The following is a 19,510-nucleotide window of genomic DNA, read 5'->3' as shown; positions in this document are numbered from 1 at the left end:
GGAAAAGACTCAGGAGTTCCCAGGGATGCTGGGGGCTTCCACAGACCTGCTTCTCTTATCAACCCAGCAGTAAATGACACCTTTCCTGACAGGCCAGACAGAAGTTGGGAGCAGGTGGAGGACAGTCACCAAAGGTTCATCTGAGTTTTATCAACTAACAATCACATGCGGACTCCTACAGAGTGTCATCTTGTCTATGAACTTTTATGCTCTTAACATTTCATTCTCAGCTGTTGCTCTGCATTTGTGTAACATTTTTATTACTGCACAGCAGTGCAGCCCTTAGCTGCATGTCTTTAGATGACAGATTGGGAACAGGCTTTTCTACCATGTGGCCCTCACTATGTCTCACTGCAATGGGACAGCAAAAAGTTAGCCATAGAAGGAAATAATTGATAAATTGGATCCACAAAATTTTAAGAAACTGAAAAGTCAAGTCACAGATCGGGAGAAAATTTGTGTGTGTGTGTCACACGCACGTGTTAACACCAAGGATATGTAAAGCACTCTAACCAATAGCAAAAAAGAAAGACAACTCATGTTTTTAAACGGCCAAAAAAAGACCTGAACTAATATTCCACCAAAGTATAGTAATGGTCGATACACATGACAAAGTACTCAACATCATCAGCCCTCAGGGAAATGCTAATTCCAATGTAATAGCACTACATAAACACAAGAATACCCTGATTAATAATAGCCAACATTAAAAAAGAGTTACAATACCAAGTGTCGGCAAAGATATGGAGCAACTGGCGTTCTCATTGCTGGTGGGCGTGTAAGATGGAAGAACCACTTTGCAAAACTGGCAGAGTAGTATGAGGTTAATCATACACCTCCCTTATGTGGTGATAGACATCAGAAATTGGTTGCCTCTTGTAGTGGGATTGGCTGGAAATGGGCATGAGGTAGTTTTGTTGGGTTTTCCATAATCAGGCCCCGCCCACTTTGTAGGCTTTGCCGTTACTCTGAACCCGGAACCCTCTGTTTTCAGTAGGCAGCTTAGATCGCTATGTCCACACAACACCAGGGAAGCCCTGTAGCCTTCTTTGACTGAAAAACACAGGGAAGACCCCCCAGTTGGGGGGAACAGTAGCATGTTCTTTTCTTAAGGAAAGAGGAAATACAGGCTTGGAGAATTAAATGATCAATTTAGAACCTTAAGCAGAGAGACGTCTCATTGCCAAAGCCATGCTCTTTTCACTGTCAAGCTCTGCCTGCCTGGCAAATGGTTGCCCAGTGCTAGGAATGGGGATGCCCATTGTTCTGGTGGCTGCATCCTTACCTTCAATCAAGTCTAAACTGGCCTCCCTGTAGCTTCCATCTATTGGGCCTGGCCTTGCTGTCTGAAGCAAAAGAATAAAAAAGGTAGATGACACCTCGAGTTCAGAAGAGACTGTGCCTGCCCCCAAATCCACATTAATCGGGAGAGCCTCCCCAGGAGCGGCGGCAGCCCCGGGGCCCCCACTATTTTCAACTTGTCCTCAACTGAAGATCACAAACGGCCTCCTTTTGCTGCCAGCAACCTGTCCCCGCATTCCTGAGTCTCAGAGAATCTCCTGTTAGAAGGTGACCATCACAGGCCTCTAGCAACTGTCCCAGGTGAGCCTGGCCCGTTCCAGGGCTGCTTCACTAACGGCACACGCTCGCCTCCCGTCCTGAGTGGCTTAGAGTCCCAAGTCCACTCTGGATAAACAGAGTAATTTACTCTGCTTTCTAATTTACGAAAAGAGAGATCATGAAATCACGATGTCCAGCCTCGCTGCAAATACTGTCTGGCTCTTGAGCAATCAATCACTGAGCAGCACTAGGTGACAACGCACCGTTCCCAGCTTCTCTCCCCACCTCTCAGGCCTCGCAGGGTCCTTGCTTCTCGGAGCAGATGCTCTTGGCAGCCTGGTGTGGCCGCGGGTTTCTGCTTTCTACAGAGCTGGACAGCCTGGGTATGACTGACCCTGCCCCCGGGGCTGAGACCACACCACCAAACCGTCAACGGCCACCAACCATCCTACCAAAGTCACAAAAGGCCGGGCAGTCACCTCTGGGCCCCCTCGCAACTTCCTTACTCCTCCCCCCCGCGCTGCACGTTCACTCCGCCCACTCTGCCAACCGCCACGCCCACCGCCAGGCTGGCCCCGCCCCTCTGTGCACCTTCCCGCTTCCCCGCCCCCGCCCCTCTGAAGAAGGCCAACCCCGCCCATCCCACCCCATCGCCACGCCCACTACCAGGTAGGCCTCGCCCCCCTCAAGCCCTCCTTGGAGCTCAGGCCACACCCCCTGACGTAGTAGCTGCGCGCGGCCCTCACTTCCGGGGCGCACATCCTTTCCCGCCACGTCTAACGCTCGCGGGCCTGACTGGCCTGATAGACGACGCTTTCCGCATTTCAGGGCGTAGCTCGCGCCTCACAACGCTGACCTGGGAGGTGAAGCTCTGAAGAACTTTGCCCCGGGTTTCCCGGTCTAAGGAGAGGAAAGGGCCCCAGAGAACCATGAAACTGCTCAACCCGGCGGGGCCGAATATTCCATCAGGAGTCCAAGGCGGGCGAGGGCCGAGCCTCCGACGGAGAACGGCGGCTCCTGGGACTCCCGAGACCCGAGGCCGGGAGCGGCCCGTCCGAGGGGGCGGCCCGGCCGCGGAGGGGGCCCAGGCCCCGGCCACTCCGGCCCGGTCCCCGCGCCGGCCTCCGGCCGGTCCCCCAGTATTTCCTCCTCCCGTTTGTTTGCACCGTCCCTTCCGCGAGTAAATGACACCCACGGCCCCGTGACAGTGACCGGGAGGCGTGCGCGCGCTGGACGCGGGCTGGGCCGGGGCTGCGGACCCGAGAGGGCGCCGGGGCTCGAGGCGGCGAGGCTTCCAGGTGAGACCCAGGGTCAGGGAGCCAAACCCGGGCCGAGGCGGGGCTGCTCCGTGGGTGAGCGGGGGCCGCGCCCGGTAAGAGCCCGATGCTGGCGGTGGGAGCTCAGGTTCGGCGTGGTCTGGCCGGTGCCCGGGGGACACGGTGGGGCGTCACCGGCTCTGCCCCAGGTGGACGCTGATGGCTGCTGAGCAGAGAAGTGGTCCCGGAGAGGTGACCTTTAGAGTCACCCTGGCCTTCGCTGGTGACCTCAGTGCAGGCCGTGTCAGGGGACCTTGGGGTGGATGCTGCATTGAGGATAGAGGGAGAAAGGGAGGCGGGGGTGGAGACAGCCCCCTAAGAAGCTCAGGTTTCTTAGGATTTGTTCCTCCCCTCGCGCGTCTCAGCACCTCTGCGCCATCTGTCCCTCCTGCCTAACAGCCTTCCAGTGCCACTCCAACCTCTTGCCGCCCAGCAGCAGACCCGTGCTTCATGCTCAGCCGTCAGACCTCAGCATCTCCATCACGTCCTCAGAGAAGCTTCCTCTGGCCCCCCAGAGGGCCAGGTTAGATCAGTCCTCCGAAGTCCCTTCAGGCTGCTAGGACAAAAATGCCATAGCCCGGCTGGCTTATAAACATCAGTTTACTTCTAGTTCTGGAAGTGGAAGTCAGATCGGGGTGTTAGCGTGGTTTATAATCATATAGTTTTGAGATTTCTTTTAAAAACTTGATATATATCTCATTCATCCTACACCCTACACACTGGATTGTAACCTCTGTGAGGATGGGAGCAAATACCTGTTTTGCTTACCGCGGGATTCCTAACATCTAACATGGTGACTGGCGCGCGGTAGTTGCTCAGTATATATTATCGAGGGAAGGAATGTTGTCTTTAACACCTTGGAAGTATAAGATCTTGTGGCTCCTTTCTTTTTTTCTGTTGTTCATTATCTACATTTGATCCCTGAGATCCATTTCTGTAATAAACAAAACTCCATCAGCATGACCTTGATTCATAATTTGGCCTAAAAATCCTCCCCTATAGATTACTTTTGGTCTAAGTCATCCAGGGAAAACTTCGTTTGTCAGGTCAGTGCTGCCATTCAGGAAGTAGGTAGCTGTTTCCAAAATTTTAAAACAACATTCGGATTACTTGTGCCTCCTTGTTATTTATTAGGTGTGAAAAGTTTCATAAAGGATTTTGACACTGAGCCTCAGCTTCCTCCTCTGTAAGGTGGAGAACCTTACACTTACTCTGCCTGCTGCTGGGGATCAGTATGGTAACGTGAGGTCATATACGTAAGAGCACTTTGAAAATTCTAGAACTCGGGCTTCCCTGGTGGCGTAGTGGTTGAGAGTCCGCCTGCTGATGATGCAGGGGACTCGGGTTTGTGCCCCGGTCCGGGAGGATCCTGCGTGCCGCGGAGCGACTGAGCCCGTGAGCCATGGCCGCTGGGCCTGCGCGTCTGGTGCCTGTGCTCCGTGGCGGGAGGGGCCGCAGCGGTGAGAGGCCCGCGTACCGCAAAAAAAAAAAAAAATTCTAGAACTCTTTCTAGAACCCTAAAACTCTAGAAACTTGGAGAAACATTTTTGTTATTCTTCCTTTTCAGTAATTGATCCAGGCCCCACTTCTCCAACCTTGTGCGTTGTTTACAGCTCACATTACCCATATGGAAGAATGAAAACACACTTTTTTGCTATCCTCCCTTTTAAACTTTGGTTTCTTCTTAAAGACACTTGGTGTCTTCTGAAAGGTTGCAAGTAATCCTTTTATCATCTGTGCAGGAGCTAAGCTCTCTAATGTTTTATTTGCATCTTACAGTAAATGTAACGCAAAGCACATTTTCTAGTTGCTGCTCAATGGCACGAAACAATTCATTTGTGGATTGGAATCTTTAGGTATAAAATGTGCCATTCTTGACTATAGTATCTAAAAGCACATTAAACTTGAAGTATTTCAGCAGAATGCAGACCAATGCTCACCTAAGACAACCCATGAGAAGTCTTTCTAATCAGGCATAAATATTGCATAGATGGTCTCATTTACATGATATATGCAGTACCTATAGATTTGTCACAAGCCATACAGAAACATCCATTTCATTACTTTATAATCTCCCTTAATCACTATAATCATACTTAGTATGGTAATTAGGAGCGAGGGCATAGGGGGAGGTATACAGGTATAAGCACCTCTATTCAGGTTTCACTCTGCTACCTACCAGTTATATAAGTAAGTGCAGATTATTTAACTTCTGTAAATGTCTTATTAACCCAAGGCTGGGGGGATGAAGGTGGCCAGGTGGAAAGTGCTGCTGTCCTAGAGGAAACGGGGATAGGGGTATGGGATGGACATCACCTAAGCAAGTTAGGAGGGGAGTTTGCTTGCACTAGTGTGGCACAGGGTGAATGGGGTAAGGGAAAAGGGAAAAGAAGGATCACTTTTTGGCTAAGCATTCAGCAGCGGGGAGAGACTGGAAGCAATAGGGATTAGACTGAGGCCTAGGTAAAACAGGTGACAATATTTTCTGAACAAAAACATGAGAACTTGTGGACAAGTACAAAGGAACTTAGGTGGATAGTGTTACTAAATATCTGTAATTTGAATAGTTGAAGAAAGTATGGTATTTATGGTAGCCATACAATAGGAATGATCATTGGGGTGGGCTTGAAGAGATGGCCTTTCCTATCCCTTGGTGTCTGTCATCTTTTCCCCATTCCTGGAAATCACCAAATCTTATTTTCTTCCTTTCTCCATCTTTTCTCTCTTTCTAAACAAGCCTTAATAAGGAAATTAAGAATGTTTTTATTATTAGCTCTTATATCTTAAAGAGTGGGAGAATTGAATATTTTACATTTTTCTTCAAATGTCAACTAAGCTATTATTGTATAGACTCTCAAATGATATTTTCCCCTTTGATTGAAGTCCCCTCACTTCTTTCTAACAAAATGTAAACATCCTTTGTTACTGAGCAAGGGCTTACTGCCCAATGCGCATGGAAGCCAATACTATTGCACCAGCCTTGAGGAAATAAGAGCTTTATTACTAGGTCCACCAGCAAGGAGAACAGGAGGCAAGGCTCAACTCTGTCTTCCTGATCTTGGGTTTGGTCAAACTTTTATGAGTTAGGGAGGACAGGCTGGTATGCAATTTCTTAAAGTCAGATATATTGCATCAACTATTGTTTAACTTAGCTACTTAAGATTGGTGAAAAGACAAACATTTAAAGATAAATAACAGTGCAGTTAATAAGGAGTCCTTTGCAATGCAATAGATGCCCTAAGGTAAACCATGACTAATTGCCAGGTATATGTGATAAAATAATTCAGAAGTGGGCAAGAAAGGTAGAAGTGGGCTGGGAAGAATTCACATAAGAGGGGGAATTTAAGAATGTCACATGTAGAGAGATGAGAAGACTAAATTTTAGATGGAAAAGTATAATAGGCAAGAGTAATGAAGTGGGAATGAGCCAAAAGCAAAGATCCAATTTTGGCCGGGACAGAGGGCCAGGGAGGTAAGGAGTTTGGGATGGTCCTCCATAGACTGTAGGGGATGGAACTCTAAGAGGGTGGAATTTATCTTACAGAGCCCTTGAGAGGCAAGAGGGGGCGTAGTGATATAGCAAAGGAGCACTTTAGCAGTGCAAGCAGGCTGCACTGAGTAGACAGCCCCCCTCAAGCTGGAAGAGACTGACACCAAGGTGGTAGGATAGATGAAGTCAGGAGGGCGCGACTTGGTCTGTTTCGTTCGTACCCCAGGACCAAGAATAGTGCCTCTCATATAGTTATTGGTGTATATGTATTTATTGAATGAGTGGAAAAAGACAAAAACTAGCAAACGGAAATAAAGTTGGGAATGCAAAACACATTTTGAAGGGAAAAGCAGTAACACTGGCTGACTCGTTGGATATGAGTATTAGCATTATCCTGACATTTCTAACAATGGGATAATTTATAACCTATTGAAAGAATGATAGTAGCACCAATAAAAATAGGGAAATCCAGAGATGAAATTAATTGGGTGGGCTAGAGGTGGGGAGGAAATAGGCATGTTTGGACAAGGTGAGTCTGAGGTGCTGGGTGACACATCCAAGTGGAAATGCTTCGTAGCAGCAGGAACTGGATTTTGAAGGACACATCAGGACTGTGAATATTGACTTTTTGAATCTTTTGGAATACTTTGCACCTCGGATATGTTTGAAACCTTATATGTAGATGAGGTCAAAGTTAAAGACAGGAAAAACAGAAAGACAAAGTCAATATTGGAAATTTGGGGAACATCCACATTTAGGGGATTGGAAGTGAAATTTACTAACATTTATCTGAGAAAAACACACACTGAATGTCTTCAGAGTGTGAAGTCAAGCAAAAATGGAATTTTAGTATTTAAAGACTATTTTGTACATGATTAAAAACATAATATTAAGAGTGGTAGTGATCGATGACCTGAAATGACTGAAATGAGTTCTCAATGATTTAAGATCAGACTGGTAAGAGAAAAAAATATATAACAAAAATCAAGAACCATATTTTATTTTTTGTGGGGAAAGTGCCTGCATAGCAATAAATATTCTCTTAGCCAGCCTTATATTCCCCTCCTCCGCTTCTAAGCCCACCCCTTCCCAAGCCCTCAATATTCATTCCCTGGCATATTCTCCTGTTTTCTGCATGGGCGTGTTAGACAGGTCTGAGAAGAATTGTATTTATTTTTTAAAATTTCCTTCCAGAGTGTTTTGGGTCAGATCATATAAGCCTTCTCTCTTTTCTTACCTGCTATTTGTACAGGTTTAAAATGACTACCCTGGGGCCTAGCCAGATCCTCAATCAATTAATAATCCATTTCTCATCATTTCATAGACAGTAAGTTAATTGGAGAAATCTGAAACACATGGAAATTTGTAGTTAATACTGACATAAGCAGAGATTTCAATTACCTTGAATATTTCACTTAATGGAGAACTGCAAACCCCCCAGGTCCCTGGTCAGTCATGTAATGTGATTTCAGGGACGGTGTCTTCCCTGCAAGAATGTTCAGTGTTATAAGCATGCTTTGATATAACAAATTCAAATGCCCATGTGGAATTTAAATTGAGCCTATTAATAGCCATAGGACTAAAGAGAGAGGATTTGTGTTGTCAACATTTTTAAATTATTTTTTTTACAACTTTATTGAGGTATATTAAGTACAGTTAAACAGCAGATATATAAAATGACTGGTTTTGATATATGTATAGACCCATGAAACCATTGCCTCTAACAAAATAGTCAACAGTTCCATCACCCCAAAAAGTCTCCTCATGCCAATTTGAAATCTATTCCTCTCTCGACCTCAGTCATTTTCTAGATTTTTATATAAATGATATCGTACAATATGTATTTTTGTGTAAGGCTTTTTTCATTCAGCATAATTCTGATATTTCTAAGAGTCATCCATGTTGTTGATGTATCAGTTGCTTATTCCTTGTTATTTCTATGTAATATTCCAGTATATGAATATACCACACTTTATCAATTCTTGTATTGATGGACATCTGGGATGATTCTAGTTTTTGGCTACTACAAATAAATCTCCTAAGGATGTGTATCTACAAGTCTTTGTGTAGATATATGTTTTTATTTCTCTCTCATAAAAACCAAGAATAGAATAGAATGGACATGTGGTGGGTGTATATTTAACTTTTTAAAGAAATTACCAAACTTTTCCAAGGTGGTTGAACCATTGTATATTCCCACCAGCAGTTTACAAGAGTTACAGTTGCTCAATGTCCTTGTAAACACTTCGCCATTCTAGATAGTATATAGTTGAATCTTTTTGTGGTTTTAATTTACATTTTCCTAATGACTAATGATGATGAGTCTTTTCTTCTGCATTTGGTCATTCATATTTCTTCTTTTGTGAAGTATCCATTCATATCTTTTGCTCATTTTTAATTGGGTTGTTTGTATTATTATTGAGTTATAAGAGTTCTTTATATATTCTGGATACAAGAGCAGGACCGCTCCTGATGAATTATCTTTTGTTTTCTTTCATCTGAGAATGTCCTTATTTTGCTTTTATCTCTGAAAGATACTTTTTTTTTGTTGTTGTTGTTGTTGTTTTTTGCAGTATGCAGGCCTCTCACTGTTGTGGCCTCTCCCGTTGCGGAGCACAGGCTCCGGACGCACAGGCTCAGCGGCCATGGCTCACGGGCCTAGCCGCTCTGTGGCATGTGGGATCTTCCTGGACTGGGGCACGAACCTGTGTCCCCTGCATCGGCAGGTGGACTCTCAACCACTGTGCCACCAGGGAAGCCCTGAAAGATACTTTTATATTTTCACTGGATGTAGAATTCTGGGTTGATAAACTCTTTTCTTTTTGTACATTAAAGATGTAGTTCTGCTATCTTCTGGCCTTTGGGATTTCTCCTGAGAAATTCATAGATATTTGAATCATTGTTCCTCGGTATGTAATGTGTGCTTTTTTCCTCTAGCTGATTTCAATAATTCTTCAATTATTTTTGGATTTTAGAAGTTTGATTATTGTGTTGAGGCATTGTTTTCTTTGAAATTTTTCTGTATGGAGTTTGCTGAGTGTTTTGAATCTGTAAATGTATGTATTTCACTACATTTGGGGGACTTTTTGTCATTCTTGATGAAAAAATTTTGTTCCAACCACTCTCTCTTCTGCCTATGGGACTCCAATTATGCTATGATAGATCTGTAGAAGTTATCTACCTGACACTCTGGGGTTTTTTTCAATCTTTTATCTCTCTGTTTGTTATGTTGGATAATTTTCATTGTTCTATTTTCAAGTTTGCTGACCCTTTCCTTTACCATCTACATTCTGATACTGAGACTATCCAGTGATTTTTTTCACTTCAGATATTGTATTTTTCAGTTCAGTAATTTTCAGTCGGTTCCTTTTTCTATTTTCCATTTCTCTGTTGAGAATTTGTATCATTTCATTCATTTCAGATGTGTTTACCCTGACCTTATGTAGCATAGATATAATCATTGCTTTAAGGTTTTTGTCTTTTAGTTCCATTTTGAGGTTGGCATTTTTTTCCCCTTGAGAATTGGCCCTATTTTCCTGGTTGTATGTATCAATATGTTGAAAGATTTTGAGTTGTATCCTGGACATAACAAATGTGAATGTTATGTATTGTAGACCCTGGGTCCTATTATACGTCACTGAAGAATTGTTGATGTTTTGTGTTTTAGTAAGAAATCGACTAGGTTATGTTCAGACCATAAGTTCTATCCCACTTTCTGTTGGTTATATATCAACTAAAACACACACACACACACACACACACACACACACACACACACACATACATACACACACACACAAATGCATACCTTTCACTTGACTTCGGGAATTGCTATAAGTCAGCAATAATTCACTGATTTGTCTAGTCACTTTACCATTTTAGGATTCCTCTCCTTTTTCTCCCCAACTTTACTCAATTCCAGTATAACAACAAGAGGAGGAAAAAGTGTTATCTTTTAGGTTAGCCTATTAAGAAATGCTTTCTTCAGTTCACTTCTGATCTCACCTAGAAGATTGAAAGATTTTCACAGAGTCTTCTGAGTTTGAACATTTTTTTCCAGCCAGACTTAGTTTAGCCTGCCAGATGATTTTCCACATTTTGCCTTTCTCACTCGTATTTTTTTCTTAAACTCCATGATCAATTTAATCAAACTTCAAAGGTACAGAATTACATTTTTTTAAATTTTTATTTTTTATAAATTTATTTATTTATTTTTGGCTGCATTGGGTCTTCATTGCTGCGCACGGGCTTTCTCTAGTTGTGGCGAGCGGGGGCTACTCTTCATTGTGGTGCACGGGCTTCTCATTGCGGTGGCTTCTCTTGTTGTGGACCACAGGCTCTAGGCGTGCAGGCTTTAGTAGTTGTGGCTCGTGGGCTCAGTAGTTGTGGCTTGCAGGCTCTAGAGTGCAGGCTCAGTAGTTGTGGTACACAGGCTTAGTTGCTCTGCGGCATGTGGGATCTTCCTGGACCAGGGCTCGAACCTGTGTCCCCTGCATTGGCTGCGGTTTCTTAACCACTGCGCCACCAGGGAAGTCCCAGCATTACATTTAAATCAATTTAATACATTTAATCAGACTCATTAATTTCCTAACCACACCTAAATCCTGCTTACCTTTCTAGTCTGGTTGCAAATGGATACACACCATTTTGGTTACACACCACATGTAACCTCTGGTGTGTCTGTTCCTCACAAGCTCCCATCTGCTCCCTTGACTGATGTTCTTTCCCTAATTGTTCTCTGCTGAGCACCTAATAGGGACACAACTCAGTGCTTTTCAATTTTTATTAAAGCTTTTACTATGTTTTTATTCATAACAGACAGTCACATTTGGACTTTGAACACATGCTAAAAATTAAATTGTTGATGAAATGCTTGATGTTTATAATGGTTCTGACTAAAACAAACTGCCATAAACTTTACTCTTTCATGTCAGTGAAATTCCTCTAATTATGTAAACAGAGACCACCACAGCTTTTCAATATTCAAGATGGGAGTTTGTGTTTTAATACTTTATAATTAAATATTACCCACTATATATACTCTGAGAAGAAAATATTATTTCTAAATTGTGTTACTCAGAGAGAAAAAAATGATTTCCATTATGTTTTTAACCCAAGTCCTTGCTTCAGACAACAGTGATGGTCCCATTGCTGGACCCTGAGAGAGTTTGAAAGGAACATGAGCTATGTCTTTGTCACAGTTTGAAAAAATCCTGATAGTTTTGACACTTCAGAATATTAAGCTGAAAATTTCACTACGTATTGATATTATGAAAACTGTTCGGCCTTTAGAACTTCCTTTGGGAATATCTTGCAAAAGAGGCTTATTCTGCCATTTGCTCTATGCTTATTAGATGGCTCAGAGGAATTACATTTGCAAAGAACTTTTGAAATTTATAGGAAGAACTACACTGCTGATGTATTTTTGGAAAAAAATGATAAACTAATATTCAACTCAACAATTATCTACTAATAATCTCCCATAGGTCCTAATTATTTTAGCTCTGGGAGAAATGCCCAAGAAATATCCAACACAATATAGACCTTCCAGGAGCTATGAACCAATTAACAGATTGTTGAGGAGCACATACAATCTGAGGGGGAAAATGAGCATAAATAAGAACCATTAAAAAACAAAAATACTAATTTGAAAAGATACATGCACTCCAGTGTAGCATTGCAATATAGCAATGTAGTAGCATTATTTACAGTATCCAAGATATGGAAGCAACACAAGTGTCCATCAATAGACAAATGGATAAAGATGTGGTACATGTACATACAGTGGAATTCAGCCATTAAAAATTAAAAAAGAATGAAATTTTGCTCTTTTGCAACAACATGGGTGGAATTGGAGGGTATTATGCATAGTGAAATAAGTCATACAGAGAAAGACAAATACTGTTTGATATATAAATGACAAAGCTTGCAGTAGTGAGAAGAGTCCTGGGCCAGTCCTTAATCCAGCCAGCTGGCTGAGACACCTCCATTCAGATGTTCTCACCATTCTCTCAAATTCAATACATTCAAAGCTTAAGTTCATAATTTTTCTCAATTTACCTCCTGTCTGTGGAACCACCGTTCTCATTGTCCAAGCTCCCGATCTTTTACTGCCTAAAGCTAATGCACTGCTGGAGCCTCTAACGTTCCTATACACCTCTCTTGTCCTTTATCACTGCCCTGGTATCAGCCACCACTCAATTAGTGTTGCTCAACTAGCTGACTCAGGCTGCACTCTCCACCTAGTTTATGATTTCAAATGCACCGTTTCATCACACCACTCTCCTAATGGAAAACCCTGACACTTCATAAGGCATTGCATCCAGTCTCCTTCCTACCTCAACTTTTGGGCTCTCCATGATTAGGCCCCATCCACTCTGTTCTCTCTCCACCTGCCCGTTCTCCCACCTGCCCCCCATTATTCCTAACACTCCCCTTTCTTTCAGCTGGGCAGCTTAGACCCATGTGTCATGGTTCCACACCTCCTCTCTAGACCCAAACAACACCGTGCATAAGAAAGCACTTTGTAAATTGTCTGTGGCCCACAAAAGCTGCTCGTGTGCATTCTGCAAAGCCTAGTTACAGCTACCTCTTTAAACCTTCCCAGTACCTGTCTTTCTCATGGTACCACAACTTAGCCCTTGATTTATAGTGTTCTAAGGTGAGAATACACATGCCTCCTGGCCCATCAATTCTAACAGAGCATTTAATCTATTTTCATCTCAATTTCTGGTTTGGATACTAAACTGGCACTTAATTCATAAGCCTGTGTTGAATATGGTTGTTCCATATCCAGTCACGTGTACATCATCCCTAATTATGATGCATCCTTTTAGAGATGGTTGTAGAGACAGATAATATAGGAAAATCAATAAGGTATTATATAAATCAGGCCTCATAAAGGTTATACCAGCTGTGTTAAATGCATTGGTTAGTTTTTTTTTTCTTGTTGCTGGTGTTTAATAAAGCTTGTCTTTAAACCAACTGATCCTTGCACTTTTTTTTGCCAGCAGGTTTGACTGAGGATTATATTTCACTGAGGATTAAGGTCAGTGTTATTTGCTTATCCAGATTTTCTCCTTCTTTTTGAGTCAATTTTAGTAATATTTCCAAATATATGCCTTTCCATGGTTGGTATAACTACACCTTACAGGTAGAAGATTGAGGCTTAGAAACAGCACTGAAGGGCTTCCCTGGTGGCGCAGTGGTTGAGAGGCCGCCTGCCGATGCAGGGGACACGGGTTCGTGCCCCGGTCCGGGAAGATCCCACATGCTGCGAAGCGGCTGGGCCCGTGAGCCATGGCTGCTGAGCCTGCGCGTCCGGAGCCTGTGCTCTGCAACGGGAGAGGCCACAACAGTGAGAGGCCTGCGTACCGCAAAAAAAAAAAAAAAAAAAAGTACCTAAAACCAGAGAACTATACACTTAAAAATGGTTAAAATCGTGGTTAAATAACTTAAAAAGTGGTTAAGATAGTGGTAAAAATGTTTTTTTAATAAATTCATTTATTTTTGGCTCTGTTGGGTCTTCGTTGCTGCTCGCGGGCTTTCTTTAGTTGCAGCAAGCAGGGGTTGCTCTTGGTTGTGGTGCGTGGGCTTCTCATTACAGTGCCTCCTCTTGTTGTGGAGCACCAGCTCTAGGCGTGTGGACTCAGTAGTTGTGGCACACGGGCTCTAGATCGCAGGCTCAGTAGTTGTGGCACACAGGCTTAGTTGCTCCGTGGCACGTGGGATCTTCCCAGACCAGGGCTTGAACCCGTGTCCCCTGCATTGGCAGGTGGATTCTTGACTACTGCACCACCAGGGGAGCCCCAGTAAAAATGGTTTTATGCTATCTATATTTTACCACAATTTTTAAAAACAGTGATGGATTAACAAACTAAGCAAATGCTTGGGCCACCAAAAATAGGTTTTGAAAATAATCTGATGTTTCAATAAAAGCATCATGGGAAAAGTATGATCTTCAGCAAGTTATATTGCATGTCTTTTAAGGTGTAGATTTAAAAATTTTTTTTGAATTATTTGGTAGGGAGGGAAGGGGGTATCAATCTTTCTAGGCCCTTGGAGCCTGTAAAGTGGGATTGCCAGATTTAGCAAATAAAAAATATATTGTGGAATAGTTAAAAACATGTTCATTGTTTATCTGAAATTCAAATTTAACTGGGTGTCCTGTAGTTTATCTGGCAACCTTACACTAAAGACCTGAACCCTGCCTTGCTGAGAGAGGTTAAGGAACCAGCATAAGGCCCTGCAGTGAGAGTCAGAGCCAGGTGTCTGAGCTGGAGCCCAGGTTCTTTACCATCATGGGGAGACAGCCAAACCAAGGGTGGCTCTACTCGTGCTCTGTAAAGGCCAAAGGGGAGAGAGCTGGGTGCTCCCTTGAGGGGGTCTTCTAAGAGAGGCCTTGGGAATAGTTATAACCACGAAAGGCCCAAACTCTGCTTTAGCTTTATTAACAAGTGGGGAGGGGGAGAGACGGGCAGAAGCCCAGGGCAACTCTACAACCTGCTGTCTGTCCTGGTTTGCATCTTTTCCTCACCCAGTGTGAGGAACCAAGGTCTAGAATGTCTGAGCCGTCATCTCCCGCTGTAGATGGTTTCCATAGAAACATGAACAGAAAGGCCACCCACGGCACAGTGAGGGGGCCCCTTGTGCATTTTCACTGCTGGGATGGCAAATGCCCTTTTCCTAATCCAGCTGTCAAGTGAGCTGCCTTAAGTCTGCAGTTGTCTGAATTCCTTAAATTGCCAGATGCTATAGAAGAGACAGCACTCCCACAGTTGGCTGCTACCTTTCCTAATATCTTCATGCAGTTGTTTACTGGGAAGGAATTGCATCAGCCAGGAGGTGCAGATCGCTACAAGGGTTCACAAACATGAGCAAGGCACAGAAGGACAGGGCCCAGGACCACAGTTGTCTTCCTTGTTTATGAAATTAAAATCTCTCACAGAAATAGAAACTGAACCTATCACCTTCCATATTATAAAAGCAGGTCATTTCTAAGAGTGGTAGAGACCTCTCTTCAAGTAAGCATTTGCAAAGTGCAGTCATTTTTCTGAAGCAAATGGAATAGTAGCCATTTTGACTCCAGCCACGGCTGCAGAGCAAAGCTAAAATATATTTGCAGGGAATTAAATGATCCTTCAGAGATCTTAGTTTAAAACTGCTTAGTTCGTTAAAATATATTTATGGCTTTAAAATTTTCCTCCTTCTGGAATTTACACACATTCTCCCAGAAAAAGTAGCTGATCAAGGAAAACTGTCTCATCCCAAGGATTGAAAATAAAATTAACAGTAAAAGAAGAGCTAACGAGTTATGAGGCCACTTTTTTTTTTTCTTTCGTCTTGGAAAATACTCTGTTAGGTTAGGTCCTTACCAAACAAGGATATGTCTAGAGGAGGCTCTGCCTTCTTCCTGTGTTCCCTTTGCCCTGTGACTTGCTGGTGTTTAAAGTGCTTTTGGGGCAAACAGCTGGTGCCCTCTGCTGGAACGTACCCAGTAGTATTATTGAATACATGTTCTTTGTAGGAATTGGAGCTTAAAATCTTGATAAAGAAATGAAAGTATTCATACTCTGCTCTAATCTATTATCGTCTATAGTGATATTTTATTTTTTAAAAGTTCAAAATGCAAAACATGAAATACTGTCAAGTAATCAATAGAATATTCAACATTTTTAAAGTTTCATTTAAAAAACTTTAAAGAAAGAGCCAGTGAATTCAATTTACATTTTAAACTATTTAATAGAGGTATTTGTTGTACATGTGGTTTTAGTTTGACATAAACAAAAAATTTCTCTCTGGGAACATTTAACCTGAGTTGGAAATGAAATCTGAACTGTAAAGGTTTTAATTCACCAAATAATTCTCCTCAAAATATAAATGATGATTCCCAACTGAGGAGTTCCCCAAAGTTCAGGACTCAGTCCCAGGACAGGAATGAGGGAAAACTCCTTGTAGGTCAAAAGCTGTGCTGAAGTCATAGGATTGCACTTGTGGGCCCTTAATTAGAGTGAGTTTTCTCAAACAGCCCCGGAAGGAGGTCTGGCTGCTCAGGCAGTTTTGCTTTACATCAGCTGTTTAGGAAAGAAGAGAAGATAAATAGTGTTAAATTTTGCTAAATGACATAGGTAGCACAATAGGAACAAAAATAACTTCTTGTGGTTTCCAGACCAAAATTAGAAGAATATTTTTCTACATAAGTGGCTTCAGTGATAGCAGAATTCATAGAAAACTATTAATAAACAATTTTAAGGTATAGTGACTTAAAAAGTCATAAAAGGGACTTTTATTTTATTAACATTTGTATCAATTACTTGGAACATCTAAAATTCATAATTTGAATCCAGAAATCGATGTGAGAGCATAAGACACATGTTTGTCCTCTAAAATGATTACTGACCCCTAAAATGATTCCCAACTTGGGGGTCATCTGGGAAGATCTTTCTCAGTGAAGTCATCCAGCTTCCTGTACATCACATCCGATGTTCTCGGAGTCTTACCTAGTGATTACCTTATGTGTATAGATTATTTTAATTTTTCCAAGAATTCCTAGGAATTTGAAATAGACTTGCTAAAATGGTAAAGGATTTATCACCCAAGCCATGTATTTTTCTTCATCCCTATTCTATATCCACATGAACTAAGACTTTCCCCAGTGGCAATGCCCCTCAAAAGTGAATGAGCAGAGCAGACGACATACGCACCAGGATAGCCACCAACATAAATGGGATTGTTGGTGTCAGCAGAGGTAGACTGGGTGTGTAGACTTTCAGCTTGAACTGCATTCCCATCGACAATCAGAACCACACGATGTTTGCTTTTGTTTGCCTGAAGCGTGTGCCATTTTCCATCACAGAGAGTATTGGGAGCTTTGGGTTCGTATGTGGCTGTTATCCTACCAGCACCATTGTTAACGTGAAACAAGAGCTAAACAAACAATAGACACAGCAAATATCTTGGTGAATTTTTCCCGATTTAAGGAACACAGTCCATTCACATAATGTTCTCGGAGTGGAAAAAATCAGAGCATTCTTCTAAAAAGGAGGGCTAACTATGAAAAACAAACAGTGGTTTTGAAAAATAGCCTCTTAAGGATTCTGATGCTATCCTATTCCCAAGGTTTCAGAATGGAAAATGGCCACCTCCATGGGAACAAGCCTGAGCCACGATCTTAGCATTGCATCCTCAGATCAGTGCCTCATTTTCAGCACAACAGGAGCCCCTGGGTTTACTGAGGGTGTCAGTTCCTATAGCACCTGTGAAGGAACATTTACTAACTCCCTTCTGACAAACCATAGATGCTCTACTACAGCAAGTGGTAGCACAAAAAATTGGAGACGTGCAGAAGGTGGGAGGTAAGAATTATGACTATCCTGTTGTAAGGTTCTTATGCTATATGTGAAGCTACTCATTTCAAGGTAGACTGTGACAAATTAAAGAGATACACTGTAAAGACTTGGGCAGCCACTAGAAATATTTTTAAAAGAATAAATAATAAGCCAATAATAGAAGTAAAATATACAATACATAAGAAATTACATTTTTGCAACTGTTAACACTTCTGATAACATTTTTCAGATGTTACATAAAAATGTGCAAACGGGGCTTCCCTGGTGGCGCAGTGGTTAGGAGTCCGCGTGCCAAGGCGGGGGATGCAGATTTGAGCTCTGGTCCAGAAAGATCCCACATGCCGCGGAGTAACTAAGCCCGTGAGCTGCAACTACTGAGCCTGTGCTCTAGAGCCTGTGAGCCACAGCTACTGAAGCCCGCGTGCCTGGAGCCTGTGCTCCACAACGAGAAGCCACCGCAGTGAGAAGCCCGCACACCGCAGCAAGGAGTAGCCCCCGCTTGCCACAACTAGAGAAAGCCCGCATGCAGCAACAAAGACCCAACACAGCCAAAAATAAATTAATAAATAAAATAAAAATTTTTTAAATGTACAAATGGATAAAAAAATTTTCAAAATTCTTTTGAAGTACAGCTAAGAAAAGATGTTGGCTATAAGCCACAGTGCAGAGCGGCAGCAATAGGATGTAAAGGCACTTTTGTTTCAACATGAAGATGACATAAAGAGGGAGAATAGGTGAAGGACTTGTGACTTTATTATATCCTCCCCACCCCCATTCTAGGATATCCTAGGGGCCAAAGTCCCAGTGGGGAGTAAGTAGGGAAATACGAGAAACAAGCTAATAAGTTTGGGAGAATCAAGAGACTTGTTCCTTGCCTTCCGGGAGGCAGTAAGTAGCTCAGGAAGAGTCAAGCGTCATAATCCCACAACAACATGAGTTGACCACAGTGCAGTAAAAGTGCATTAGGGAGAGAGAGGACCCAAGAGACCACCACCTTGACTCCCCATGTCTGATGAGTGGTATAGCAGACCTTCCCAAGTTCTCATCTGGCCCTCTGGGGATAAGGAAGTTATAGAAAACAATTATGTTTTTGTATTAAAAAAATTAGACTGTTGTGCATCCATCTTATGGAATACTCTGTAATAAAAAGAAATGAATTGCCATCGATACTCACAACAAACCTGGATAAACTGCAAGGAAATGAGACAGAGTGTAAAAAACCAATCTCAAGAGAATACATACTACATGATTTAATTTATGTAACAGTTGTGAATAAACAATCAGAGCGACAGAAAGCAGATCAGTGGTTGCCAGGGGTGAGGGACACAGGGGGAGGGAGTCGGTGTGGATGTGAAGGGGGTGGCTTGAGGGAGCCTTGTGGTAATGGTACCATCGTCCTGATTCTGGTGGTTACATGAAGCTGCCCGTGTGATAAAATTGTGAAGAGCTACACACACTCTCGTAAACACGTATAACTAGCGTAACTGAATAACCTCTGTGGATTGAGCCAATGACAGTTTCATAGATTTGATGTACTAGTTATGCAGGATGCTAACCCTGGAGAAACCTAGGTGAAGGGCGCATGAGGACCTCCCTGTACATTACATTGCAGCTTCTTATCATCTATAATGATTTCCAAATAAAAAGTTAACAAATATTAGGGAGAGTGGGGCATTTGGTTGGTAACTTACTTTCAGATGGTTTTCAGGGAAAAAAAAAGTTTTTTGTATTGTAGTTGCAGTTTTGCTTTACATTTAATTTCGAAAGTATAAAAGATTATTTTTAAAAAGCTTTTT

At 42.5% G+C, this 19,510-nt stretch overlaps 1 protein-coding gene across 1 annotated transcript in view; it reads right to left on the bottom strand.

Annotated features, from left to right (window-relative positions):
* Positions 1-16,278: 16,278 nt before the first annotated feature.
* Positions 16,279-19,510, bottom strand: part of LAMA1 (laminin subunit alpha 1) — a gene marked incomplete at both ends in the record, with an annotated part of 143,577 nt that continues 140,345 nt past the window's right edge. Inside the window, 2 exons of the mRNA XM_079717957.1 lie at positions 16,279-16,439; positions 17,070-17,292. Coding sequence (XP_079574083.1) covers positions 16,279-16,439; positions 17,070-17,292 — 384 coding nt within the window. The remainder of the gene's footprint in view (positions 16,440-17,069; positions 17,293-19,510) is intronic.

This window comes from Hyperoodon ampullatus (genome assembly GCF_949752795.1).
Source record: "Hyperoodon ampullatus genome assembly, chromosome: 13".
In the NCBI taxonomy this organism is placed as follows: domain Eukaryota; kingdom Metazoa; phylum Chordata; class Mammalia; order Artiodactyla; family Ziphiidae; genus Hyperoodon; species Hyperoodon ampullatus.
Note: the sequence above shows the minus strand (reverse complement) of the source record. Positions and strands in the feature narration are given on the sequence as shown.